This window comes from Bos grunniens, chromosome 10 (assembly GCF_055505025.1).
Source record: "Bos grunniens cultivar Pamir isolate PY7600 chromosome 10, Bosgru_T2T1.0, whole genome shotgun sequence".
Lineage (NCBI taxonomy): Eukaryota > Metazoa > Chordata > Mammalia > Artiodactyla > Bovidae > Bos > Bos grunniens.
The window spans coordinates 32,496,062-32,522,425 of NC_141174.1; the positions used below are offsets into that span (position 1 = coordinate 32,496,062).

The 26,364-nt window shown below is 43.4% G+C and overlaps 1 protein-coding gene across 3 annotated transcripts; it reads right to left on the reverse strand.

Annotated features, from left to right (window-relative positions):
• Window positions 1-297: 297 nt before the first annotated feature.
• DACT1 (dishevelled binding antagonist of beta catenin 1) lies at window positions 298-14,511 on the reverse strand. 3 transcript variants are annotated; one of them, XM_086320468.1, is made up of 4 exons: window positions 10,508-14,511; window positions 8,181-8,313; window positions 6,938-7,093; window positions 298-3,232 (listed from the first exon to the last, which is right to left on the reverse strand). In XM_086320468.1, the coding sequence occupies exons 1-4, from the start codon at window positions 10,850-10,852 to the stop codon at window positions 1,452-1,454; spliced, it is 2,415 nt and encodes an 804-aa protein (XP_086176594.1). In that variant the 5' UTR covers window positions 10,853-14,511; the 3' UTR covers window positions 298-1,451. The 3 variants fall into 3 exon arrangements, with proteins under 3 accessions (XP_086176594.1, XP_086176593.1, XP_086176595.1); XM_086320467.1 differs by having other exon boundaries at window positions 298-3,343; XM_086320469.1 differs by lacking the exon at window positions 10,508-14,511 and adding an exon at window positions 9,842-9,860.
• Window positions 14,512-26,364: the final 11,853 nt, after the last annotated feature.

Here is a 26,364-nt window from a genome sequence, read left to right on the forward strand (position 1 = left end):
AATTGTGCATACTTAGAAGTTGGGGGAGAGAGGAGGTTTTCACAGAAATATTTTCCTTAGAAGAGCTCTATTAAACATACCTTCAATTTTAAAGAAGCACCTTAACCATTCTCAACAAGTGAATTGCTTGTCCTCATTTGTTTACGTACCATCCATTCAAATACTCTTAAAATCTGCCTTAATTATTGCAAATAATATTTCAAATGCTAGAATAGGCCTAATATAAATCCCACAATAATCAGCACAAGATTTATAGGTGTAAACATCTGGTTTTATACCCAAATAACAAACTTAACAGCAGGAAAACAAATCGTTTATTACAGCATATAATGTGTTATATTAAATTTACACAAAGATATATAAAAACACATACTGTTTATATCATACAGTCATTTAACATCAACAGGAATATCAAAACAAATACTACTCATGCACAAAACATGCATATATTGGTATAAAAAAGCAATTTTACACAATACTGTTTACCAAAAAAATTTTTTTTAAAAAAAGCCCTTCCAAGACAGGGTCAGTGGTCCAATCTGGACTGGATTGCACTAATATGTTTGGGCTAATGTTTAGATGGCACAGTGCTCTGTGAGCAGTTCTGAGCTTGGAGTCGCACCCAAGAGTTATTTCATTAGGAGTGAATTTCTCTGCACCCAATGACGAAAAGTTATACCAAAGGCAAGTCTCCAAGGGAGAAATGGTTGGATCTGCTGTAAATTAGAGAGGGGGGAAAAAGGCATCAATGTTGGGTAAATGGCCCTAGAAGGGGTTACTGTAACCAGGGCCTAGGCACCAAGGGTGGCAAAGGTTTTAGCGAATCCTTTTAAGGTATTACCAGCCTCCCTACCCAGATCACCTTTCTGGATGTAGGGTGTGGTCTTCAAGTTCTGAGTCCAGTAAACCAAACAGTTCTGAGAAGAAAACAGAATGGGGCTACATCTGAGAAAAGCAGAATATATAAAAAATGACAGAAAACCACGACTGCCCCTTGTATCTGCTTCACACAACTGTATGTGATACCCCCAACAGGAAAACCCTCATGGCGACGCTGCCCTGAAGAACCAAAAGTAGCAAATGCATGTCCTCAAATGCCATCCACCTGACCTCCAGATCAAAAGGTCTCAGCCACTTAACACCTGAACATCAAAACCTGTGCCTTCACAGATGCTCAGACCATTTCAAAGAAAAATCATCTGATACCACAAAATCCACTCACTGTCACCACCATAAGAAACTCAATACTCACTTCTAACCAGCAAAAAAAAACATTCTTTACCTTCCATTAAAGGCACTAGTGTCCATACGTGACGAAGATGAGACAAAAATTCACCTCGGTTTTCTTTTAACCAAAGGAAAGCACTCCGTGAAATTATTACACACAAAAAAGGAAGACACCACCGACTGGCGGGGAACTAGAAAGCCCCACTCTACACGGAGGATGTGCCTCAGACCGTCGTCATCAGTTTCAAAGAGCCCGATCGAAAGCGGAGGATCTTCTTCTTGAGGTTGTGCGAGGCCTTAATCTTGACGAAGGTTTTGGTGGGGTTGTGGCGAAGGTCGGAGGCCGGGACCGGCTGCAGGGGGAGCGTCTGCACGAACTGGGACCAAATCAAGCCCCCGCTCTCCTCCGAGTCGCTGGTGCTCGTGCTGTCGCCCACGAAGTCGCCCTCGCTCACGCTGGACTCGCTGTCGCCGAAGCAGTTGGTGGTGTAGTTGCTGCGCTCGTCCTCGCTGGTGTCCAGCACGGTGGAGTGGAACAGGGACTCGCACTCGGCCGAGTACTCGGAGTCGCTGGCCGCGTACGCGTAGGGGCTGGCGTAAGGCCCGGCCGCAAACAGCCCCGCGGGCTCCCGTCGGCCCCGCCGCGCGCGCCGCAGCGCCTCCTCGTACGACACCTCGGCGGCCGACCTCCACCGCCGCGAGTCGGTGCGCTTGTGCTTGGGCTTGGCCACCACCGCCTCCCGGCCGTGGCCGTGGCCGTGCGCCCGGCTCCCTGGGCGGTGGCCCGCCCCCAGAGGCCGGCTGGGGAGCCCCGCGTCCGGCTGGCCGCCCCCGCCCCGCCGCGCCTTAGCCGGGGCTCGCCGCAGTTTCTTATTTGTATCCGTGTCGTCGGGGAACCGACACTTCTTGCCGGCCACCCGGGCCTTCTCCCTCACGGGGGGCAGAGCACTTTCCGGCCCGTGGACGGCCAGCGCCCGGTGCTTCACGCCGGAGCCCCTCGGGGCGGCCGCGGGGCGCGCACCCCGGGGCGGCCTGACCCCCGGAGGCGGCGCCAGGACGGGCGGCGCCTTCCCCGGGGGCCCTTCCTCCAGGCTCTGAGAAGAAGAGCCCTCGCTTCTGAAATCCAGGGCCGGCCGCTCTTCCGCCGGGAAAGTGGGGGGCAGCAGGGCTGAGGCGGCGGGAGGGGGCGCCAGAGTGCCTGCCTGCGGGCTGTTTTTCTGTGGCACCTTTTTCAGTGGCTGGACCACTTTGTTCTCTTGCAGCGGTGCGAGGACCCTCCCAGGGCTCTCTTTCGGAGAGGCAGCTGGGATCTGCCCGCTTTCCTTAGAGGACTCCCCTGTCCCAGCGGGGGGACACCTCGCATGTTCCTGGGAGACGGGCTTGGCATTTTTGGGCAAATGCTTACCTTGAAGTTCGGTAGCAGTGCCTGGAGAACAGCCTTCAGGCGCGGGCAACCTCTTGCTTTCCAGAGGTTCTGGCTTTGATTCTTTTGACCACTGTTTTGGTGGGGAGAAGCCCCCATTGTCCAAAGAAGGGATGCCTCCGGAGGGCAAAGGCACCTGTTTCGAATTCTTAAGGTTCCCATTGTTGCCCTGTGAGACACCCCCAGTCACTCTGACACAAACGCTCCCATTCCTCAGAAGCCCCTTCGTGGGGTCAGCGTTCACACTGGTCCTCGGTTTGTTGGTCCTTACTGGGTGGGTTTTTTTCTGGACCAGGCTCAGAATGTAACCATCCATCTTCTTGCTGGATGAAGGATGGGGAGCAGACCACAAACTGCTTGGAGATGGTGAGTTAGTGTCTGTCTTGACGGCGTCCAGCTCAGATCCCGCACAAACGTCGTTGGCATGGTTACCAAGCCGCTCCTCTTCCCTCAGTGGGTTGCCAGTCAGGCAAAGGAGGAACATTGGGCTCTGCACGGCCACGGCATGAAGTGGACTGGGGTAGCGATACACATCATTCCCATTTTTAGACACCAGATCGCACTGGTACTTGGGATTCACATCTGCAATGACAGCAAGGGAATTAGATTGTGGTGTGGAGGGGGAACAGTCAACTGCCCTTATGGCCTGGTCTTCACAATGGCCTTCTTTATATTCCAGCCATCCTATGAGATCTGAAAAACATTTAAAGGTACACTCTGAAGAAATGAACTGGTCAGCACCAGCTTGATCAGGCCAGTTTCTATGAAGACAAATTCAGAGATAGTGAGAGAATAACAAAGAATACCAAATACAAGACAATACTACTCTAGTAGTATTTCATATACAGTTCATACTACTAGATGAGGAAAAAAATAATCAACAAAGGAATTTTTAACAAGATATAACTCTGAATGAAAAATATTCAGCCATTAAAAATGCTTTCAAACTATTGAATAATATATGGAAAACACTTTAAAGTGGAGTGAAAATCATAATTTTATAATTTTACTAAGACTGGATATAGTCAAAGAAAAACGTCTGAAATGAAGCATGTGAACATGCTAATAGTAGCATCTCAAAGTGCTGGGAAAGCAAGTAATGGTACGTTCTTCTTTTTCTATTTTCTAACTTTTCAATAAAAGTATGCTGGAGAAGGAAATGGCAACCCACTCCAGTACTCTTGCCTGGAAAATTCCATGGACTGAGGAGTCTGGTAGGCTACAGTCCATGGGGTCACAAAGAGTCAGACACGACTGAGCGACTTCACTTTCACATATGTACTGCATTTATAACTGGAAAAATAAACGTTTTTTGAGCCATTCTTTCTCTGGGCCACTTTCCCTTCTGTGTTCTATTCCTGGTTTCCCTTTAAGTACTTGAGATAAACTATACTTTCATGGGCTTTCTCCTGATTTTGAATTTTTTTTTAGACCTAATTCTTAATGACATGTGTTTGAATATAACTGTCAATTGAAAGGTCAGGGAAACTAATTTCAATCAAAACTAAATTTAAATAATAATCACCTTATGTTTTTAATAGTTATACTAAAAAATAAAGCACAATATTTTATGAAGGAACTTTTGATAAGGCTTTAAAAGATTGAGGAGTAGTACTAATGAATAAAATTTCCACATCTCAAAAACATAGATGCCAAAATACAATGAAATTAAGCTTTCTTGCTTAATTAGATTATTCTGCTCTCTTATCCTGGTATATATTATAAATATCAAGTCCTCTGTGTGACTTTTAGTTACAGAAGATCAAAGTTTTTGTCCCTATTTAATCTGCTTTCCATTATAATTATATTTATTCACTCAAATATTGAAAACCTACTATGTGCTAGATTATATGTTAACTGTTTAAAGAAAAACCCTGTGAATTTCTATGATTATTAGCAGTCTGGGTGGCAGGGCCAGTCTAGACCCAGAAATGATACTCATTTGTAAACAAAAGTTTATTATAATATAAATGTGTCATGTCCCCATTTCCACTTCCACTCCCAATAAACAGTTCGTTGTAAGAAGGGGAAATCTCTCTAGGTAATATCTGTGCTCATTCTTCCTCACTACCCCAAGGCCTATCCTTATCTTACTCAAAGCCACATTTACCTACATGACACCTCTCGTCCCTGTTCCCTCTTTTCTAGAGTTAAGGAACAAGACAGACATCCCAGCCCCCAAAGGCCAACCCAACTGTCTCAATTATGAGAAGATGTGACATTTGGGATAGAGGAGTCTGTCCTTAAGGAAAACCTATACCAAAGTACCTTTAATGGGTTTATAAAATTTCCCTCTGAAACCAAATCTGCAGAATGAAAGGCAGCAATTACCAATGAACTTGAGACCCAGACACTCTAGATAACACAGATCTGTGCTTCCCCAAATGATTGCTGCTAACAACACACACTACAGAGACACCAGCTGATTAGCAGCCTCAGTTGTTTGGTGTTATGTTTGCACTGCCTAGACCTCAGAAATTCAGCCTATACCTAAGTGGACAATACATAAAACCAAGGGTATAGTGACTTGTGCCAGAACCTATCGCCTCCTTTAATCTCTGTATTTTCTCTGCTCTTCTGAGGAATCACACTAAATCTGAACTAAGGAAGATGTCCCAAATTTCAGCAACAACTCTGCCATTCAGCAAACCAGGAGTCTCTGACAAAAGGCATGTAAAACCAAATTCCTCCTGTTTGATGAGAAGGTTGAACACAACACTTTCTGAATTCCCTTAGTGTGGTGGAAAAACAAGGATCTAGCAGTTAGTCCTAAGCTTGAACCCTGCTTCTGCCACTTACTCACTATATATAGTCTTAAGCAACTTACCAAACTTAACCTCACTGGGCCTCCATTTTCTGATACATAAAATGGTTGCTGACAACACTTGCACCTTGCAGAACTGTATGAAGGATTCAAAGCAGAGAAATGTACGCGGAGCATACAGCAGTGTGTGAGACACATAGTGGAAATGGAGAAACTCTTCCAGAACCAACAATGGCATGATTCTCTCTAGAGATCACTGCAATAATAGCCCCAAAGGGGGAAATGGTCGAGGGGATCTAACCCCATCCACCTTCTAAAAGAAGAGAGAGCTGCCATCACACAAGGCATTCTGGAGAATACGCAGGGCCACTGCCACCAGAAGAGCCAAGCAGCTCTTAAGCAGGCTGACAGATATATTTAATTTGATATAAGCTTTGGTGGTGGTGGTTTAGTCATGTCCAACTCCTATGATCCCATGGACTGTAGCCTGCCAGGCTCCTCTGTCCATGGGATCTCCCAGGCAAGAATACTGGAGTGGATTGCCATATCCTTCTCCAGGGGATCTTCCTGACCCAGGAATCAAACCTGGGTCTCCTGTATTGCAGGAGGATTCTTCACTGACTGAGTTACCAGAGAAGCCTTAACTTTAAATGATTAAAGGAAGAAGAAAGCAGATCTAAAGTAATCTTGAAAACGGAAGCAAGTTAACAGCAAAGATTCAGAAACAGAGCTCAAGATCTATAATATTGGGACAGGATTTCTAAAGATAAGCTATCTTGCTACCATCAGGATATAAAGCCAGGTAACACCCAAAAAGGACTGGGAATAGTGGTGATCTTGATCCTAGAGGTAGCTATGGCACTAAAGGCAAAAAGCAGATGAAGTTCTCTGTCTTTGTTTTTCATCAGTAGAAGGGGCTGAAGCTAGACAACTTTTAAGGACCTTTGACCCCTTCCAATTAAAAATGTCTATCAATTCTGTAGATGAAGAAGTTGTGGTACATATACACAATGGAAAACTACTCAGCCATAAAAAGGAACTCATTTGAGTCAGTTCTAGGAAGGTAGATGAACCTAGAGCCTGTTATATAGTGAAGTAAGTCAGAAAGAGAAAAACAAATATCATATATTAATGTATATATATGGAATCTAGAAAAATGGTACCGATGAACCTATTTGCAGGACAGGAATAGAGAAGCAGATATAGAGAACAGACTTTGGATACAGAGGGAAGGAGAGGGTGGAACCAATTGAGAGAGTAGCATTGAAATATATATATTACCATATGTAAAAGAGATAGCTAATGGGAAATTTCTATATAACACAGGGAGCTCAATGCAGTGCTCTGTGACAACTTAGAAGGGTGGGATGGTGTGCAGTGGGGGTAGGTTCAAGAGAGAGGGGACATATGTATGTTTATGCCTGATTCAAACTGTTATATGACAGAAGCCAAGACAATGCTGTAAAGCAATTATCCTCCAATTGCAAAGAAATTTTTTAAATGTCAATTCTAAAAAGTCTTACCTGCAGATTTGGGGCAACCATCTGAGATAGTCAAGGTTGCCTCCAAGGGGCTGCAGAAGCAGGTGCTGGAATGACAACTGGATAAACACTCACTGAAGACCGAGTTCGAGGAATTGGACAGGGATCCCGAAGCCCCATCACTCAGTTCATAAAACCCTACAAATCAAAACATCATTTGAAATTAAGATCATGTCAAGCAAAAACACACATTTGTGCTTAAAAGGAAAAGGGGTAATCATGTACAAAAGAGAGAAAAGAGAATATGGAGGGAGGGATGGCAATTTTGGTTCATGAGATATAGTGTCTTGACTTTAGGGTTTCGTTTCCAGCAATCCTCAGAAAAAGGCAAAAAGCCCATAACTACAAGTACGTTTCAAAGTTGAGAGTACTCTCACTCTCAAACTGACCTTCCTCCTTGACCCCACCTTTAAAGATGGGCAAGGAAAGAGACTCAGATCTGTGAGAGTGTCAACTTTTTCACAAACATTTCAGAAAAAAATAACCTGAAGAGAAAAACAAATCTATGTAAGGAGCCAAATGGTTTAAAAGGAAAAAAGAAAACTTTTGAAGTGGTCTCAGGAAGTTGAAGTGTGACTAATTTTCTAGCCCTGTTCTGACTTTCTCAAGTTTCAAAGGAGGATCACGCTTCCAGAAATTTGCATAGAAGCTTTTATTTTTAAACTCAGGGGACTTCAGTCAGATGAGTCTCATTATTAAAAATTTTGTTATCTAATGAACTCATCTATGAAACAGAAATAGACTCACAGATATAAAAGAACAGACTTGTGGTTGCTGGGGAATGGTGGGCAGGGATAGATTGGGAATCTGGCATCGGCTGATACAAATCATTACGTAGAAAATGGATGGCAATTTTCTCCCAATTAAAAATCAATTAAAAAAAAAAGAAAATGGATAAACAACAAGATCTTACTGTACAGCACAGGAAACTACATCCTGTGATAAACCATAATAGATAAGAATATATATACAAGTAACTGAATCACTTGTTGTACAGCAGAAATTAACACAACACTGTAAATCAACTATATTTCAATAAATTTATTGCCTGATTTTGTTTCCCTGTCATGCAACTGAATAACAGACTTTTCTTGTTTTGTTTTGCTGTAGTCTCTGTGTACTGGAAACAAACTCCATTGTCCTTTGCAGGTCTGAGAATGCTAAGCACAGGGAGCCGAGACAGAACTCATGACAGCAGAGTTTCTCCTCGTGCCCCCACACTCACCTGAGCTGGGGCGGCTGTCTGTCTCCAGGCGCTCTTCAGATGTCTTTTCCACATCCAGTCTGAGGTCACTTATCTGCTTGTCGAGTTCCTGCAACTGGTTCAACAAACCAGCATCTCTTCTCCTCAAACAATTCTGATGAGGAAGAAACAGAGAAAGGAAAAAAAAAAAAATTCTGGTGACAAAGAACTACAAAGTTGGCTCTAAGTATTCAAATTACCATCTGAAGAGTTCCCTAAATTTTTCAAAACCAAAATTTTACTGGATGATCTGAAGTGAAGAAAAACTTCAAGAATATGTCCTGTTTAATTCCACTTTCTCACATTTTGCAGTGATATAAATTTTCTTCATAAAAACAAAACTTGGTTTTAGTTTCAGCTAATATATATATAAACTTACTTTTTATAGGTAGGGATATGAAAAACCCACTGAGATTAAAAAAAAAAAAAACACCTCTGTGTACAGCCAATTTATTACAAAACAGTACTTCACAGTAAACTCTTTAATTTGAAGTCAGAGTGTAACAGATTTCCTACAATACACTATAATCTTTCTTAGGTGAGATTTTCTGGCCAAATATCCTGCAGAGTTTTGATTTCTATTAGTCACTTTGTGGGGTTTAATCAGTCTTAGGGCCTTTGAAAGTGAGAAACTAATACTAATAGCCAGTGCCAAGTATAATGTGAGCTGGCAGAATCCAAAACCCTCAAGGGAAGGTCCATCAAGATTTGAACTCAACTCGGGTTTCCAAAGGTGACAGATTGTAGTGCTAAGTCACACCGCCACCTAGTGCTTCCTATTGCTGGGAAAGCAAAAAAAAAGAAAAGAAAACTCAGAGGCATCTGGTTCAAATCACAAATGCCAAGTCTACAAATGAAAATAGTACCACAAACACTGACTGGACGGGAATTCTCCTGACATGCTGTCTTGCCCCTCTCCAGGGAACAACAGGAATGTGCCACTCACAATTGTGAGATTCATGAAGACAAGAAGGTGCTATTGTATAAGACAATGCACAGAATGTCAATGACCAGGCACTACCAGCAACAATTGACTCAAATCAGTCTGCTACCAAAAACCACAGCAAAATGCCAAACCTGAGGTATTGCACAAACCACTACTTCCACACAGCCTTACAAAACAGATGCATATGAGTATCTGTTCCTCTTGTCTGTCCTTGAACTTAAAAAGCTTGGACACATAACATGCTTGTTTGTTAGAACGAGTTTCTTCAGGAAAAAAATGAACCAACCAAGTAAAATCACTTTGACGCTCAAAAAAGAGACAAATTATCTGAAAAAAGATAATACAAGAAAACACTCAACAACCACAAGGCATCACTCTGTTAGCAGGAGAGACATTATCTAGTATATGTCTAGTTTCAGATAGTATCACATGGTCAGATAAGGATTTTTTTTTTTTTTTTTTTTTCTGTTTTCAAAACTACATTTTTGAGGTCATGGAAACAAAGCTGCCGCCATTTCTCTGAGGCTGGGTCAAAGCTGTTCATCAATACATTAAGCGTCAAAGTTCTTTTTCTTCCCCGTTAATGAAGACGGTAGAGAATGTCTGAGATGCTGACACAAATCCAATAAGATAAATGCTCCCTGAGAGGAGGTTTTCCCTTCCGCCCACCTCCACCTCAAGTCACAACGAGCAGTACCTATGAGAGGAGGGGGCACTTTCTCCAGCCAAATTTCCATCATGTGCATCTGTTTTAGCCGTCTTATACAAAGGGCTTCTATCTGAAATTAAGCAGCAGAGTAGGCAAAAGCTGGCAGGCTGGAGGTGGGGAGCCCAGGGAGGGGCAGGCAGGGCTCCCCGCGGCCGCTTCCGTGTAATAGTAAAATTCGGCACTGGACAGTCAATCGCGCCCCAAAGTCCCCTCCTCGGCTTTTGTCCCCTCTCGGCGGGAGGACCTGAAGCCAAGAAGCCCTCCAAAGAAATGCTGTTTTAAATGAGGGTTTGCAAACCTTCGGGGAGAGGGCAGGCATTCGTCTAACTAGAGCGATTGGAGGTTCCGACCAGACTACTCCAAGAATCCCGAAGGCAGGGCCGGAGGAGAGAGCGGCCAGCCTCTCCCGGGCAGTCCGCACGGGGTCTCCGGCCCCTCACCTGACACAAAGCGGGCACACGCCGGGATCGCGTGGGCGTCGACAACCCACGCGCCCCCGGGGACCCGCAGGAACCCGGGTCAGGGAAGAGCCGGGCGGGGGTCCCGGGAAGCCAGAGGGTTGCTCCTAGCTAGAGGCACCCACCACGGACCACCTGCCCGACCCCCGGCCCGTCTGCAGGGACAGCCGTGCCCCCACCTCCGGACACGACCTACCAATTGCTTCCGCAGCAGCAAGATGTTCTCCTCCAAGAACTTCTCCTCCAGGCGGTTGCGCTGCGCCGCCTCCCCCGGCAGCTCCCCAGCGCGGGCTGCAGCGGCCCCCGCGCCCCCCGTGCCGCGCAGGGCGCCCCGGACCAGCAGCTCCTGGCGCTGGCGCAGGTACTCCAGCTCCGCCAGCCCGGCCAGCGTGGCCTCCTGCCGCTCGCGGGTGCGCTGCCGCTCCGTGTCCGCCTCGCCCTTCTCCCGCCAGCGTCCCTCAGGCTCCGCCGTGCGCTGCTCTCCCCGGGCCGGCGCCGGCGGCTCCTGCTCCTTAGCCGTCCCAGTCGGACTCGGCTTCATGGCCCCCAACCCGGCCGCGCGCACCCGTCCCCGCAGCCGGGCCGCCCGGGCGGAGGAGCGGGCGCTAGGGCTGCGGCCTCGGGCTCATGCCTCCCGGCGGCAGGGCGCGGCGGCGGGGGCGGGGACCCGGAGCGCTCAAGACCCGCGCGCGGCCCCGGGCTGCAGCCGTCCGGGCCCCGGGCGGCGCCGTCCGCTGTCGCCGCGCGTCCCTCGCCGCGGCCCCGCAGCTGATAACGCCCTGCCCGGCGCTACGTCACGCGCGGCGGCCAGGCGAACCCCCTCCCCGCGCCGGCCCCTCGGCTGCGAGGCCCGCTCCCCCTCGGCTTCCCCCTCTAGTGTCAGGGGCGCCGCTCGCGGTCGGCGCCGGCCTCCTGCTCGCCTGGCCCTCCCCGCTCCTCCCTCTCTCCTCCCCCGCTCTTCCCCGCGGGCCTCCTCGCCCCCTTTTCGGGTTTACGGCACCCAGTTTTTGCCTCGCTTCTTATTGGTTCTTTACAATCGCACAAAGCCAGGGGCGAGCACCCCGAGCCCCAGCATCCTGTTACAGCCGGCTTCGCTGGCAGGGTCCGCCAAGGGACGCAGCAGTTGGGCTCCCCAGAGAACTTTCTGAAACTCGACCGAGTTGCAGCCCACCATGTTAACCCTTTCCCCACACGTCCACTGTTCGTATCCACTCAGGTTGGTTTAGGTTTCTTCCACCTTACCAAGTAAGGTACTGCGAGTGTATTCAAAGACTTTCTCTTGGAGTTGGCTTTTGTGATTCCAAGTTGTAAAGGCAAGCCCTACAAGGCACAGTGCAGCGTTGTCCGAAAACTGTTGAACTCTTGGTTTTGCTGCTGTTGTTTTAATCTTTTCATGGAAGGCATTTAAAATTAGGCAGGAGGATGTCGCTGTACAGCCAGCGGTTGCATCAATTCTTCTACAAGCTCCGGGCTTAGGGGGTGCGCGTGCGCTTGCGCGCTTTGGGTTTTTTTGTTAAGAGTTTTTTATTGTTGTTATTTAGTCTGCAAGCACAAGAGCTCTGAAACCGGATTGCCTGAATTTGAATCCCCTTTCCTGCCAAGACTAGCTGCGCAGGCAAGTAACTTCACCTCTCTGTGCCTCCGTTTCCCCAAGGGTAAAATGGAACTACTAACAAGGTGCCTGTTGTAAGAATTATAATAATATACAGTATATAATATATATATATATATAGTGTGTTTACAGTGGCACAGGCACAGAGAGAGTAAAGGTTATGTGAGTTAAGTTGTATCTTTCTTTTCTTCCTCCAGAAGGACTTAACAAACTTTCCCCCTGCGGTTGCATTTGTAATATTGTCATCTATGCTTGGGACACCGGTCTCAGGGCATTTCAGTGAGATGGGGTCTGGAAATGCCTCTCGTCGGCTTGTCCATGGAAAAGTACCATATCTGTTTTAAAAGCAGTACGTCCAAGAGATGTACTCAGAAATTGAATTCAGCCAGTTGCAGTTTGCTGAAGTTCAGGCACAATGTTGTATGCATTCTATATCATTATTTAAGACTCTTAGACCTTTCTTAAGCTTCTTACCCCTGTTAAGAATTCTTCCTTTCTCCCCTCTGTGTGGGCCAACCTTCTTCCCTCCAAGATCAGTTCACTTCTCTCCTCTGAATTCCAGTCAACTGCATGAATATTTGATTCTTACCAAATGCTCTTTGCATGGTTATTTATCCGGTTATGCACACACATAACTATGTACATAGGTATTTATGTGTATCTGTTCTCTCCAATTACATTATTAGGATTCCTCGAAGGCAGTGATTATTTTTCTCTTAATGTTACTATTGGAAAAGACTCATTAGAAGAGACCTTGATGCTGGGAAAGACAGAAGGCAGGAGGAGAAGGGGACGACAGAGGACGCGATGGTTGGATGGCATCACCGACTCAATGGACATAAGTTTGAGCAAACTCTGGGAGATGGTGAAGGACAGGGAAGCCTGCCCTGCTGCAGTCCATGGGGTCGCAAAGAGTCAGACACGATTGAGTGACCTAACAATAAGTATTACTATAGTGAGGACAATGCCTTTGCAATCATTCAAGAAACTTCAGGTTGGTTGTAAATTGTTTTTTCATTAACACAGTGTCTAACTAACTTAATTTCTGCAAAAAACAATTTCACATTTACCAAAAAGCAAAAGTAAGAATTCTCTAGCCACTCTCCATTGACCTCCCCATTGCTGCCCTCACAGTCATAATTGGAACTATAACTACAACCATGATTCACCATTAACTAGATTGTATATTAAATCTAAAAATGTAAAACTGGAATTATGCTTGGGTGCTCATCAGCATACAAAATTAATTCTCTTCAGCTCATCTAAGCTTTATGCCTACTGTGTGCCAAACACAGTACTTGATAATAAAGGAACCAAAATTTCCTTCCTATTTTAGTAAAGCACTAAAGAATAATGACTGGTCCTCTTTGCCAAATGCCACACCCCTTTGTCCTCTGTCATTGTCTTGTGCTATTCATTTATAGGCAAGTTTCTTGCTTTCTAGTTCTGAATTAGATTCCTTCTGGCTGGGTGGAGTCTATTATTGGGGCCTGTGTTATGTCACACATTGACAACTATATTTATATAGTCGAGAGGGGGAAAAAAAGCCGAAACATGTTTTTACACACTACTAATAAATCTTGTTAAAGTAGACAGACAAGTCACTGTGTCTCCAAACCTCTATACCTCCCCAGCCCCCTCCTCACCAAATGCAGCTTCGAGCTGGCTCATTAACCCAAAGCAAACCATTTGCCATAACAGCTTGTACATGTCCATGAAAAAGTGTTCCCAGCAAGTTTAAATATTAAAACTAATCTATTCAAACAGCTCCACCAATAAAATGGTCACAAATAGGAAAAGAGGTTATGCTTTCCAAAGTATCCATTACACATTAATAAATAATACTGTTCATTCATGCACCAATTAAAACAAACTCAGGCTGTCAAGTGAAGTTAGAACCAAGGAGCTCAACGCTGTAATTGTTTTTCCAGGAAAACTAATGTTGTCAGATTAAGTGTGCCTGGTTGGGTTGCCCCTATTCTCTTTTTAACCCAACAGCCTATTTCTCCTCTCCAATTTAGTCTTTCTTTCTTAGGCTTTCTTTCCTCTTTGAGTCTTTGTTTTGCTTGCAGGTATTTGGGAAGCAGTTGAAGGTAATCACCCACTGTTTGCTGCTCCTTCCTGTCAGCTACAGGATCTCGCTTTGCCCTACTGTTTTGATTTTTCTTTCCTTTTCTTTTTAAAGCAAGTACTGGTGCTTCTTCCTCCACCAGTGCTACTTTGTTATCTCTTTTCTAGTATTGCTCAGCTCTCTTTAGTTCTTTTGCTGTCCCTGGAGGCTTCTGTCTTCTCAGAAAGGCTGCTAATCGACACTCAGAATGTGTGACATTAAAGACGGGGTGGATCTGCCACCCGGAGGATCTAGAGAGTAAGATAAAGTTGCCAGCATGAAAAAGAATCTTGACTGAATATATCACAGTCATGTGGCTTACACTTAGACATTTCCTGGGCAAAGCCAGGAAAGGTCCCTCAGATGACACAGTCTGACGCTTTGCCCTTGGGCAGAACGACTCCCAACAGCACCCCCCACAAAGTCTGAGCATCATTGTACAAATGCCTTATCCAGCAGTGAACATTTTTTTGCAGCCCAGCAAAGTAAGGAGCATCAATTGCACGTTTAGCTATAGAGCAATGCAACAAAATGATGCCTTCCAGCTTTTATGGCCAAACAAACACAAATGATGTAATTGGGAAAAGCTGTCTCCTAATAGGAGGGAAAAAAATAAAAGGCAGTCTTTTGAGTTGGGGTGATGACCACCATTCGAGGGACAGGGATCAAAGCTCCAGCCAGACATCAAAGCCCATTTGAGTCTAATGCCAGAAGAGCCACAGTGAATTAAACTTCATATATAAACTAATTATAGCTTGACCCCCACAATTAGGCTTCAGTGAGCACATACACGAAAGAAAGCAGACATTGAAACAAAAGATCAAGAGAAAAGAAAGCTGGTAGCAAAACTGGGCAACATCATGGCCCTGACCACTTTACAAATCTTTTGAGGGCAGAGGGGAACCAGGGAATGGCAGTGGAAACAGCAACCTTGGACAATGCAGGTCTTGTCTGCAAGGCTATGAGACAGCTCCTACTCTCGCTGACTCGTGCACAACCAGAGGCATCCTTATTCCTGGAAGAAAAGGTTATCGTTTAGCTCTTTTTCAGCATTGTTAAAGTTCCCCTTCACCAGATTTCTCTTGAAGGAGTGAGCACAAGGTGATTCCATGAAGGTTGGGGGTGAATTCCCAACACATCTGTCTGGCAGTGCCTGGCATTCCCTACAGTCAATCACAGATGTCTACACCAACTTTGAACTTCAGTCCCTTAGCTCTGCCATGTCAGCTAGTCATCTTTATAGATGAAATGCGTAGCACAGCAATTGTGCAAATTCCCTAGAACTACCTGCTCTGGTACTAACACCATGAAATAAGACTACTTCATCTCCAGGCAAAATTTAAACGTGTTTCAGCTACAAGTAGACTCTTTAAACAATTATATTGAGTAAATTTTACCCTTACTCTGATTTGTTGGGACCAGTCACCAATTTTTTGAAAGTCTCAATTGTATGAACTGGTAAACCATTGCATACCTGATGTGACAATCCATAGACTATTTTCAGTCATAATTTTTTGTAGATAAACATTAGTGCTTTCTTAAAATCATAAAGTCCAAATTTATTACCTGAGTCTCTTGATTAAGAGAAAAAATTCAAAGCAGGCACTCTTATAAAAACAAATACCATCATTATTACATTACATCTCTTTGAGTGATTACTTATGTATTTCAACAGATATTTGAGCAGCTAAGACATGTCTGGCACTGGGCATACAATGGTAAACAAATCAGATATAGTCCCTACCTTCTTGGAGCTTAAGGTCTAGGAGGAAAATTGGCACTAATTAAACAATTGCACACATTTGTGATATATATGTGTATATATATACACACATATATGTATATATATCTCCAAATTGTGAAACAACTGCCAATTAGAGGGATGTGTAAATAATTTCATACTTTAAGAACAGAGGGGAAGGCATCAATATAAATTATCCTTGGATACTAATATTTCTTTTAATCCTATCTAATTGTATCATCTTAATGAGAAAATATAATTATTGATATTCTATTTAAAAATGGCACCCAGACTTCATTTTTCCTTTTTAAATAACATTTTCAAAACAAATATATTCTATGATTCTATCCAGAGAGTAATACTCAAATTAAATCAAACACACACACACAAAATTGATCTTCATAAAAAATATTTTTACAGAGAAGATAATTTTATATTTAACTTTGTATTATCTTTTTAAAAAATATTTGCTTAGAGCTACATTTAAAATATCTATGGGGAGATACTTGCCCTATAGCAAAATAACTCAAAATTTTCATCTATCATCATGAAAAGGTAATAACTAACGCATGTAATTAAACTTTAAGATAACTAATTTCCTTACAGATCTATTTATTACCTTTTCCTCAGAATAATCTGAGGGAGGAGAAAGCATCATTCCAATGCATGGTGTGTGCCTGCTAAGTTGCTTCAGTTGCGTTCAACTCTTTGCGACCCCATGGACTATAGCCCACCAGGCTCCTCTGTCCACGGGATTCTCCAGGCAAAAATATTGAAGTGGGTTGCCATGCCTTCCTCCAGAGGATCTTCCTAACCCAGGGAATCAAACCTGCATCTCCTGCATTGGCAGGCAGGTTCTTTACCAGTGAGCCACCAGGAAAGCTCTACTTTGAGCAATTTCCAGTTTGGTTTCCCAACCATTTCTACACCAGCAAAGGAAATACCAGGTGATGCTCTGCGGGGACTGCTCTGGGTTATTCAGGTGAACAAGACTTTTGCTTTAGAATTTAGACAGTAGGCCCAAGTTGTTTCATTTCCTTTGCTCCTATGAACTAGGTCCCTCTGAGACCAGAACTCACAACAAGAACCCCCTCTGAGTTCTGGGCCTGTGTTTGCCTCCAAGGCCCACAAAGCCACTTTAATTAAGATCCCTCGGTGGCCTGGGGACCCCTGTGGAAAAGCCCGGAATGCCATTATTGCCCCCTGAGCGGCTGAAAGCTCTGACTGTCGCCACCGCCGCTGGAGGCTTAGGTGGCCTCGCCCCACGGGGAGCCGTTTCCTCTAATCCCGCTGCACCTCCGTGGAGAGCCCACCGTGTGAAGAGTAGCACATCTACTTCAAACAGAAATCGGGCCTCGTCTGTTTGAGCTGAGGGGAAGGCTGGGGGTGGTGAGGAGCTGCAGATTCAAAGTGAAGTCAGCTGGGATGACAGGCAGTAGCTCCAGCCCCCAGAGACTGAAGCGGCGACAGGAGGCCTAGGGGCTTCCATCTCTCTCTGCACCCTGGGGGGCTCTCCCTCCGGGGGCTGGGACTCTTTGAAGTCAGGGAGGATGGTTTTGACAACAGATGGGATAATTCACTTCTGTTCAGTTTGGTCCATGCAGACCAAATAAATCCAAACAGAGTGGGGGAAGTTTTGCCTCATGACAAAGAAATGCTGCCATTTTGTTACACCCAATGCTTCCCCGCTCCCAGGCCACATAGAGGAATTTGGTTGACCCTCTGTAGCCTTTAATAGATGGTGTTTGCACAGAAGAAAGCATCTGATTCTACCATAGCACTTAACTGTTGTGGTGAGAGGATGTTCACCGAGGGACAGGACGGCCAGATTTGAACTCCAGCTGCACCACACTCCATGGCATGGTAATGCTCAGCGGACGCTTGGTGTTGCCAACTTGGACCTCTCAACCTCCTTTCTCTCATCTGTAAAATGGGCCTTATATATAACCTTAAAGAGAGGTTGTGAAATGTCTGGAAATAAATGTTGGTTACCCCAAAGTCCCAAATGTTATGCTTCCATATTCACACCCACACAGTGAAGGGACATTTAAGGACATTCCGCTCAGAGACAAATTATCATTAACCATTGCTTTGCCAGTTTTCTCTATCTTTCTTTGAAATGTTTCCTAAAGCATACATGTCATATTGTTTTTAGAACATTTTATCTGGTTTTGAACTAGGTCAGAGAGAGACTTTTGAAGTGTAGCAGTATGATTTTACCCACTGGCACTTGGGGCTGCCAAGATTAAACACAGGGATCCTGTCCTTAGAAACCATATGGACCAGGAGAGCAAGATGGTATGCTGGAAAGAGCATACATAAGTTTTGACCAGCATTCAACTCCTTGCTGCTGCTGCTGCTAAGTCGCTTCAGTCATGTCCGACTCTGTGCGACCCCATAGACGGCAGCCCACCAGGCTCCACCATCCCTGGGATTCTCCAGGCAAGAACACTGGAGTGGGTTGCCATTTCCTTCTCCAATGCATGCAAAGTGAAAAGTGAAAGTGAAGTCGCTCAGTCGTGTCCGACTCTTAGCGACCCAACGGACTGCAGCCCACCAGGCTCCTCCGTCCATGGGATTTTCCAGGCAAGAGTACTGGAGTGGGGAGCCATTGCCTTTTCCTTCAACTCCTTAAGAAGTCCTTTAACCTCTCTGAGCCTCAATTGCCTCAACTGTAAAATGCAATCACAGTTAGTTCACAGATAGTATGTGAAGGATTGGCTCATAGTAAATACTGAAAACTGTTGACTTCTTAGCCTTCATCATTTGTCAGAGGTATTATTTAGGTAATGAAGTTTATTTGGCCCCTTCCTTTTTTAGCGTGGCCTCTGATTATGAAAAATTTAAAGACACAAAAGTAGAGAGAATTAATGAATTCTCATGAAAATGTCACCCAGGTTAACAATTATAAAAAGATTATGAAAAACGCACTTTTAGAAATTAATATTTAGATAATTCAGGGGTCAACAGATATAAAATAGAGTTACAGATTAGAGCTATATTCCCATCTTTAGGTTAATGCCAGGCATATAATAAGCACTCAATACATATTAGATATTATTATCACTTTTTTCTAAATGTACCCCAAAACTTTTTACAGACCTTATATAATACACCTTGCATCCAAAAGCACAAAGAATTCCCCACAGTCCTTACACTACACTTTGACATGGGGAGATGAAGTTACTCTGAAGAAAAAGCAGAGGAGTGATTCTCTCAACCTCTCAACCCCAGTTACTGGTCCCGTGGTTCTTGTCCTTGTGCACCAGCGACTTTTTCCCTCGTGCTCTGTTTCACCTGCTGAGCTTGGCAGTGAGCTTCTTGAGAGCTGGATTCATGCCTGATTCAGCTTTACCTCTCCAGGGAAAGTGGCCGGACTGCGTGAGTGCTTAATGCTCATAGAGTCTGGAAGGAAGTACTATTAGGAAAAGAACTAGTTAAGCCAAATTAGCTTGAAAATTAGTTAAAGCATCCCCAGTGTCTAGACTGAGTTTCCTTTATTTGGGTTAGAGAGCTCTTTTTCATGAACAACTAAATCTACTATGTTGCATAGATTAAACTTAATGGACCCTTTTGGCCATTCAGAAACACTGAAGCCAAGAATGCAAATTCAAGAACTCAGAAGTAAATTCTTGGCTTAATTAATGTTGCCTCTTAATTCAATTTGACTTTAAACTCCTCAAGGGCAGGGATAAATCCTTTTTCCTTTCTAACTCCCCTAGAACAAAGTCAGATACAAAGCAGATACTCACCAAATGTTTGTTTAATTTGATTGCTTTTCAAGGTAGACTGAGATGGAATCCCCCATCTGTGACAGACTGTCTTTGGAAAATTCCATAGTTATTTAGAAACAAAATTGGGTACTTTTTCAGTCGGCTTCACTTTCAGAAACATCTTTTGTAAGTTTGCATCTTTTAGGCAAATATTGAGGAAACAGGAAAAAGAGAAACTATTCCATTTCTGAAAAGATAAGAATAAAGTCTGATAAAGACAAAAGGCATTTGGGGTCAGTAGAGTTAAAACAAACTCAGACTGCCCAGCCTGTTTGAAGTTGACAAGAAGCAGAGAATGACCCATTGGTCCATGATGGAGCACAAAGCAACTTAATCAGCATTTCATCAATGAGATGACACCATGGGGTAGCCCAGCTAGGACAAGTGGCACTGTGTAAAAAGCCCTGGGTATTCTTACCCAAAGAGCATTCCTACCTGAGCACATCTCTGGGTGTTTGTATGTGTGTATGAAAGGATAAGGAATGCCAGGGGCTATCACTAGTGTGGGGTCCATGCTTTCTCATTGCTTCCTTGTAATGGAATTCCTACGAAGATTGCTAAAAAAAAAATCGTTTCCCTTTACTTTGTCATTAATTCAAGTTTACTCTTTCCTTTTAGTCTGCAGCACCACACAGAGTCCTAAGCACCCATGAAGAGTTTAATAAACGTTGAATTGGATAGGTGCAAGGGGTAGAAATCGCTAATGCAATATTAAACAAATGCATTTCCACTGAAGACATTCTTTGGTGAGGGCTCTTCTAACTGAAAATAGTTCCTTTCCTATGATATAGCTTATGTGTGGAATCTAAAAAAAAAATGACACAAATGAATTTATTTAAAAAACAGAAATAGACTCACAGACATAGAAAATGAACTATGGTTACCAAAGGGAGCAGGGGAGGGATAAATTAGGAGTTTGGGACTAAAATCTATACACTACTACACATAAAATAGTTAACCAACAAGGACCTACTATATAGCACAGAAAACTCTACTCAATGTTTTGTAACCTAATTTGGAAGAGAATGTTATTATGTACGTGTGTGTGTATATATATGTATATATATATACACATATATACATATAACTGAGTCATTTGCTATACACCTAAAACTAACACAACATTGTAAGTAAACTATATTTCAGTAGAAATTTTTTAAAAAATGACTCCTTTCCAAGGATGGCTGTATGTGAGCCCAGTTCTCTGAGTGCAGAAGGTTTTACATTAAAAACTATTCCAGTACCCACCCCTTCTGTCCTACTCAACCTGCAGCTGAAAAGATGCAAACTGATGCTGGGCTCTTCCCAGGATTCTTCCAAGGCAGACAGGATCTTACCTTGCCAACTGCTGTGGCTGCAGCTGCTTCTGTCAACACAAAGGGAGGGAAACCTGGGTCTGCTCGATGGGTGTCCCTTCAAGCATCAGGCTGCCCCCTGCACCTGGGGAATTTCACTGGCTCAGGAAAAGCAACACATAAAAAAAGACCCAGAGTTTACAAGTAGACCTTTTCCTTTCCCATTTTAGTTCATTTCCACATCAAAGAATCAAGTTTCTCTATTTTCAATAGAACTGAGGCCATTTTAGAATTACAGTGCATACCTCTCTCTTAATCTGTACCAATGGTGTCTTCAGACACTGTCCAAAAACCATGTCACCCTCTCTTTTCTCTCTCCTTCCTTTTTAAATATCCCCTCTCCTCTGCGGACCCTAAATAAGCATCTTGGCAATGGAAAGCAGTAGAAATCAAAGTGGCTCTTTGGCACATCATATCCTATTGAAGAAACACAGAAAACTGAGAGCTGTTTAGCATGTGATCCAAGTGGGGACTTTGTTAATAATCCAAGAAGGGAAGAATGCAGATAATGTTCCTACGCATCACTAGGTAATTGCTTAAATTCTCAGTCTTTATGAAAAGTTTGTCATCCCATCTGTCTACTAAGAAAGAGAGAAATTAGTTCTGTACCTTTCCCCCCTCATCACAAAGAACAAAACCCCGAAGCTAAATAATGATGCTTCAAACCCCTGTATGTCCCTTCTGCACCCTGTGTCCCGACTGGGAGCCTATCAGAAGAATGTGAATAACGAGGCTACAACTTCTATTGACCCAGCTGTTTATAAACAAAGGTCTTCCTTCTAGGAAAGGCAACGACATTTAAATTGCTGAAAATTATCAGCCTCAACTCACCTAAATTTCATCGCAGTGCTACTCATTCAGGAAATGGGAACCATAAGAAGTTTCCCTTTTTTAAAATTGCCTCCAGATGTGGCACACAAAGAATCTTTATTAAAACATCACACAGTAGCCAATTCCCTACCATTTTTTCTTCTGTTCCTTCAGTCAGAAGACAAATAACAAACCATAGATCATAGAAAAAGAGCTCTAGGTGTTGTCTGGGAACACTTTAAAAGTTGCAAAGGCCCTCACCTGCTCCAGGAGCCTCCAGACACTTTACCCTGCCTAATCTTTACCCTGCCTAATCATACACTTAACACATTATTATACTATATACTTATTTATGATATTCATTATTTATTGCTTGTCTCTTTTGCTAGAATGTATGCAGGAGGAGAAGGGGACGACAGAGGATGAGATGGCTGGATGGCATCACTGACTCGATGGACATGAGTTTGAGTGAACTCCGGGAGTTGGTGATGGACAGGGAGGCCTGGCGTGCTGCGATTCATGGGGTTGCAAAGAGTCGGACACGACTGAACGACTGAACTGAATTGATGCTCCATAAAAGCAAGAATTTTTGTTTTGTTCTCTGATACATCCCAAGGGCTTAGAACTATGTCTGGCACACTGTGGTGGCTCAAATAAATATTTGCTGAGTCAATGAATGCATGAGTCCATCTGTCAATTTAAAAAAAAAAATTGTAGGTTTATTGGAGTATAATTGATTTACAGTGTTGTTTGGCAGTTCTTATTAGGTTAAAATCTCTAGGCCTCAATTCAAAAGTGCCACTAATTTCCTATTCCACACAACTATCAGGAGGATAATCCCAATCTTAATTCCAGATACACTTTGTTTCACCCCCTTTACCCTGCTTTTCTTCTGAGAATATCTATTTTTTGTCAATGACAACACCATCTACTAGTCACTAACACTAAAATTCTTACTGTTACACTTCTATCTTCTTCATCCCTCAGATCACTAAGTCATCAGATTCCTGAAGATGCTTCCTTTCAAATCTCTCTCCAATTTGTCCCTTCCTCTCTACTCTCATTGCCCCTGTCTACACAATTATCACCTCAAATAGGTTCCTAATTGACCCCTTAGCCTCCAGTCTCTCCCCCCTACAGGTTCTTTTGCACATCATAAGCATCATTTTGATCACATCAGTCCTCTTCCAAAGCCAGCTGTGATCTGGCCAGCCTAGCAAATCTGGCCTTTCTGAGTGGTCAAATGGTCAGGAGTTAAGTCTTGAAGAAATAGAAATTGTTGCATAGGCAAATGAGCTAGGATATGTAGGGGGAGGGGAGAGGATCACAACTGTCAGGCTACTGAACTTGAACTCCATCCTGGAGACTGACTGGAGACAGAATTTGTGGTCTATTGCAAGATATTTCTGACTATCAATCAGACCAATTGTCTATGATAGCTCTGGCAGTGTTGAAGGTGCTGGGTATACAAAAGGGAATTGTTTTTCTTCGATTCTACAGCAGGTTGAGAGAAAGCACCAAAGACCAGATACACTTTGTTATAACAAAGCCTCTGTCCTTGCGTTTACTTGGCCCCAGATCCTAATGCTGGGAAAGATTGAGGGCAAGAGGAGAAGGGGGCAACAGAGGATGAGATGGCTTGATGGCATCACTGACTCAGTGGACATGTTTGGGCAAACTGCAGGCGGTAGTGAAGGACAGGAAAGGTTGGTGTGCTGCAATCCATGGGGTCTCAAAGAGTCGGACACAACTTAGCTACTGAACAACAGACAATCTCAGATTTTAAATAAGCACAGTTGGCCAGGCTAGTCATCACTATACCTACTCTCTTACTCAAAGCTGCTACTGCTGAAGACGTGGACCATAGGTTAGTTAGGAAAAAGAAAAGAAACGTTTCTTATAAGATATGAGTCAACAAACTTTTTCTGTGAACAGCCAGATAGGAAACATTTTAACCTGTGGACCTTACGCTATTACAACAACTCAACTGTAACACAAAAGCAGCCACAGACAACACTTAGACAACTGGGCGTGGCTGTGTTCCAAGAAAAACTTTATCTACAAAATCAGATAGTAGGCAGATTGTCAGTTAGTCACTGATCTCTACTGTAAGATATTGGGATATTTCAAATCTAATGGTTTTAATTAGAGAAAGTATCAGACAATGGGTTTTGGAGTTCAGAAAACTAGAATGGAATTCCAACTTTACAACAAAACTTGAGGCCTTAGGAAAATAAACAGCAGTCTCCTAATACATAAAATGAGAACCACATAGCATGGTAGCCGTGGAGTCAGTCTGCCTGGGTTCAAATCCCAGCTCTTCCAAGTTCTACTTTTGTGATCTCTGGCAAGTTTCTTAATCTCTCTGAGCTTCAGTCTCTTCAGCTGTTTTCATGGGGATGAAAAATCAAAACCCTCCTCATTGTGAGGATTAAGGGAGATCATGCATATTAAGTGCCTGGAACAGAGTAAGCACTTAATAACTGTTAGCTATCATTATCGTTATTATTACTGTTATATTATTTTGACTTTCCTAAGGGGTGGCTATTGAGACATTACACATAAAAGCATTTGTTTTCTTCTTTCAGAGATTAAAAACAGAAAGGAGTTTTTCTGTTCTTACACTTTGAACACTTTTCACGCAACTACAGGAAAAATGAAGTCACCTTGTAAACCAGCCCCTGCTTTTTCAGATGATTGCCTGTAAGTGGATTTCAAATTCTGAAAATTATCATGCATAATGTATTATGCTTATGTAAGGATTAAAATTTTTCCATTGATTTTTCTCCTGCCTCCATCAAGGGCTTTGTTGGACGGGCCTTCGTCTCAAGAGGAGGATACTTTCGCTTTTTCCGAATTGTGAGCACAAAGAATTTCTTTCAGGCTTTTAGTGTCTTTAAATCAACTAATGTGGCTTTTGTTTCCAATTACAACCAAGTTTAAATTCTACAGTACACACTAAACTCCCATTCCCATGTTAGACATGAACGTGTCCCAATCCATTCAACACCGTTAGGGGAAAACAGGACTGGATTTTGGGTGGCTCCCCCCAGAGCACCCTGTCCTCCTGACAGTTGGTGCCAGAGCCTTAGGAAATCTTTTATTCCAAGGTCCTGTGACCAGAGTTTAATTATAATGTATGAGTAATATTTCAAAGCACAAAAATTAGTAGATATTATATTTCACATTGTATGGCATGCATCAAGAATAATACTGCTCTGAAGTCCTTAGCAAAGATGGTCTTACTTGAGTGAGAATCTGTAGAACCACTTTTATTGTCTATTGTCTTGATTAAAATGAATCTCAGGGGCACTACCTTGGTGGTCCAGTGGTTAACACTCTGTGCTCCCAATCCAGGGGGGGCCCAGTTCGATCCCTGGCCAGGGAACTAGGTCCTGAATGCTTCAGCTAAGACCTGGCACAACCAAATAAATTTAAAAAAAAAAGAAAAAGAGTCTTAGAAATTGATGACTCTTCACATAAAGATCCCTTAAGACAGGGGTGTGGACTGTTCCCTTCTGTTCATGTCACCATTAGTAAACATGGTGTCCTTCTCCAGTCCTGCTTAGAGTGGCTGCATTTCAGGTGGTCTCAGACAATCCAAGTCACTGTATAGTCTGCTCTTTGTTAGAAGTAATCAGCCACAGGGGCAGAGGCGGTAAACAGTAATTAATATGCAAATTTACAAGTAACTTGCCTCTTGGTGCTGAGACTTCTTTGTTTGTTTGCACAGTCGTGGACAAACGGGGGTTTGTCTCTGCTGTAATTAGCAGGATAAATACAAAATTATGACACTAATCGTTAGCTGGCTTTTTAAAAATGGTAGTATACGCCTGCTGTGCCTGAGATGCTGCAGCTCAGTAGGGGGTTCCTTCAAAAATGAATTTTAAAATGCCGAAATACCCATTTTAATTAAAAGGCAAACATTGAAATGAGTTTGTCACTTCAAAAATCATAGTTACCGGGCAACAAATCATCAATGCATATATTAACAATTAGTATTTGTACATCAGTCGAACTAATCTCAATGTAAAAAAGAAATCACTCTTTTATAATAAAAATGAAGAGTAATATTTATTAAGTGCTCTACACCAGGCACTATGCTAAGCACTTTTCTTGTATTATTTCAATAAATCCTTGGAGCAGACAGACTGGGTGGTGCTATTAATATCTACATACGTGGAAGCCAATACTTTAAGACAGGTTTTCCTGAGTCTGCTCTCTAATTGTGGTGTCCTCAAGATTATATTTGCAGTTCTCATTTCTTTTTTTTTTTTCTGGTTCTCTCTACTCTGAGAATTTTTACCATTTGGCTGCTTTCAACGGATTCTTCACTGCATACTGATGATGGCCTAAACCTGATCTCTAGCGCTAACCTGTCCCTCCTTCATTCTAGTCCTCATCAGTCTTCTGTCTGCTTCCAAGTAAAACCCACATTCCTTAGCTTTACTGATATGGAAGGCGTTCCACAACCTGGCCAGCTAATTTCCATCTTTTATTTCCCATTTTATTCTTGCATTGTTTAACTCGGCTCCCATTATTTAGTGCTAATTGGCAAAATTATTATACTTGTTCCTGGGGGTGAGGTGGGACAGGAAAGAGTGAAATTTTTAAAAAAGCACCAGTTCTCAAGGAGGTTCTGGTGAGAGTTC

Excerpts from the sequence above, each read along its gene's own strand:
- DACT1 (XM_086320467.1), bottom strand. The coding sequence starts at position 10,852 with ATGAAGCCGAGTCCGACTGGGACGGCTAAGGAGCAGGAGCCGCCGGCG. Across the intron at positions 8,314-10,507 it reads TGCTGCTGCGGAAGCAATTG|AATTGTTTGAGGAGAAGAGA; the intron begins GTAGGTCGTGTC and ends CTTCCTCATCAG. Across the intron at positions 3,344-6,937 it reads TGGTTGCCCCAAATCTGCAG|ATCTCATAGGATGGCTGGAA; the intron begins GTAAGACTTTTT and ends AATGTTTTTCAG.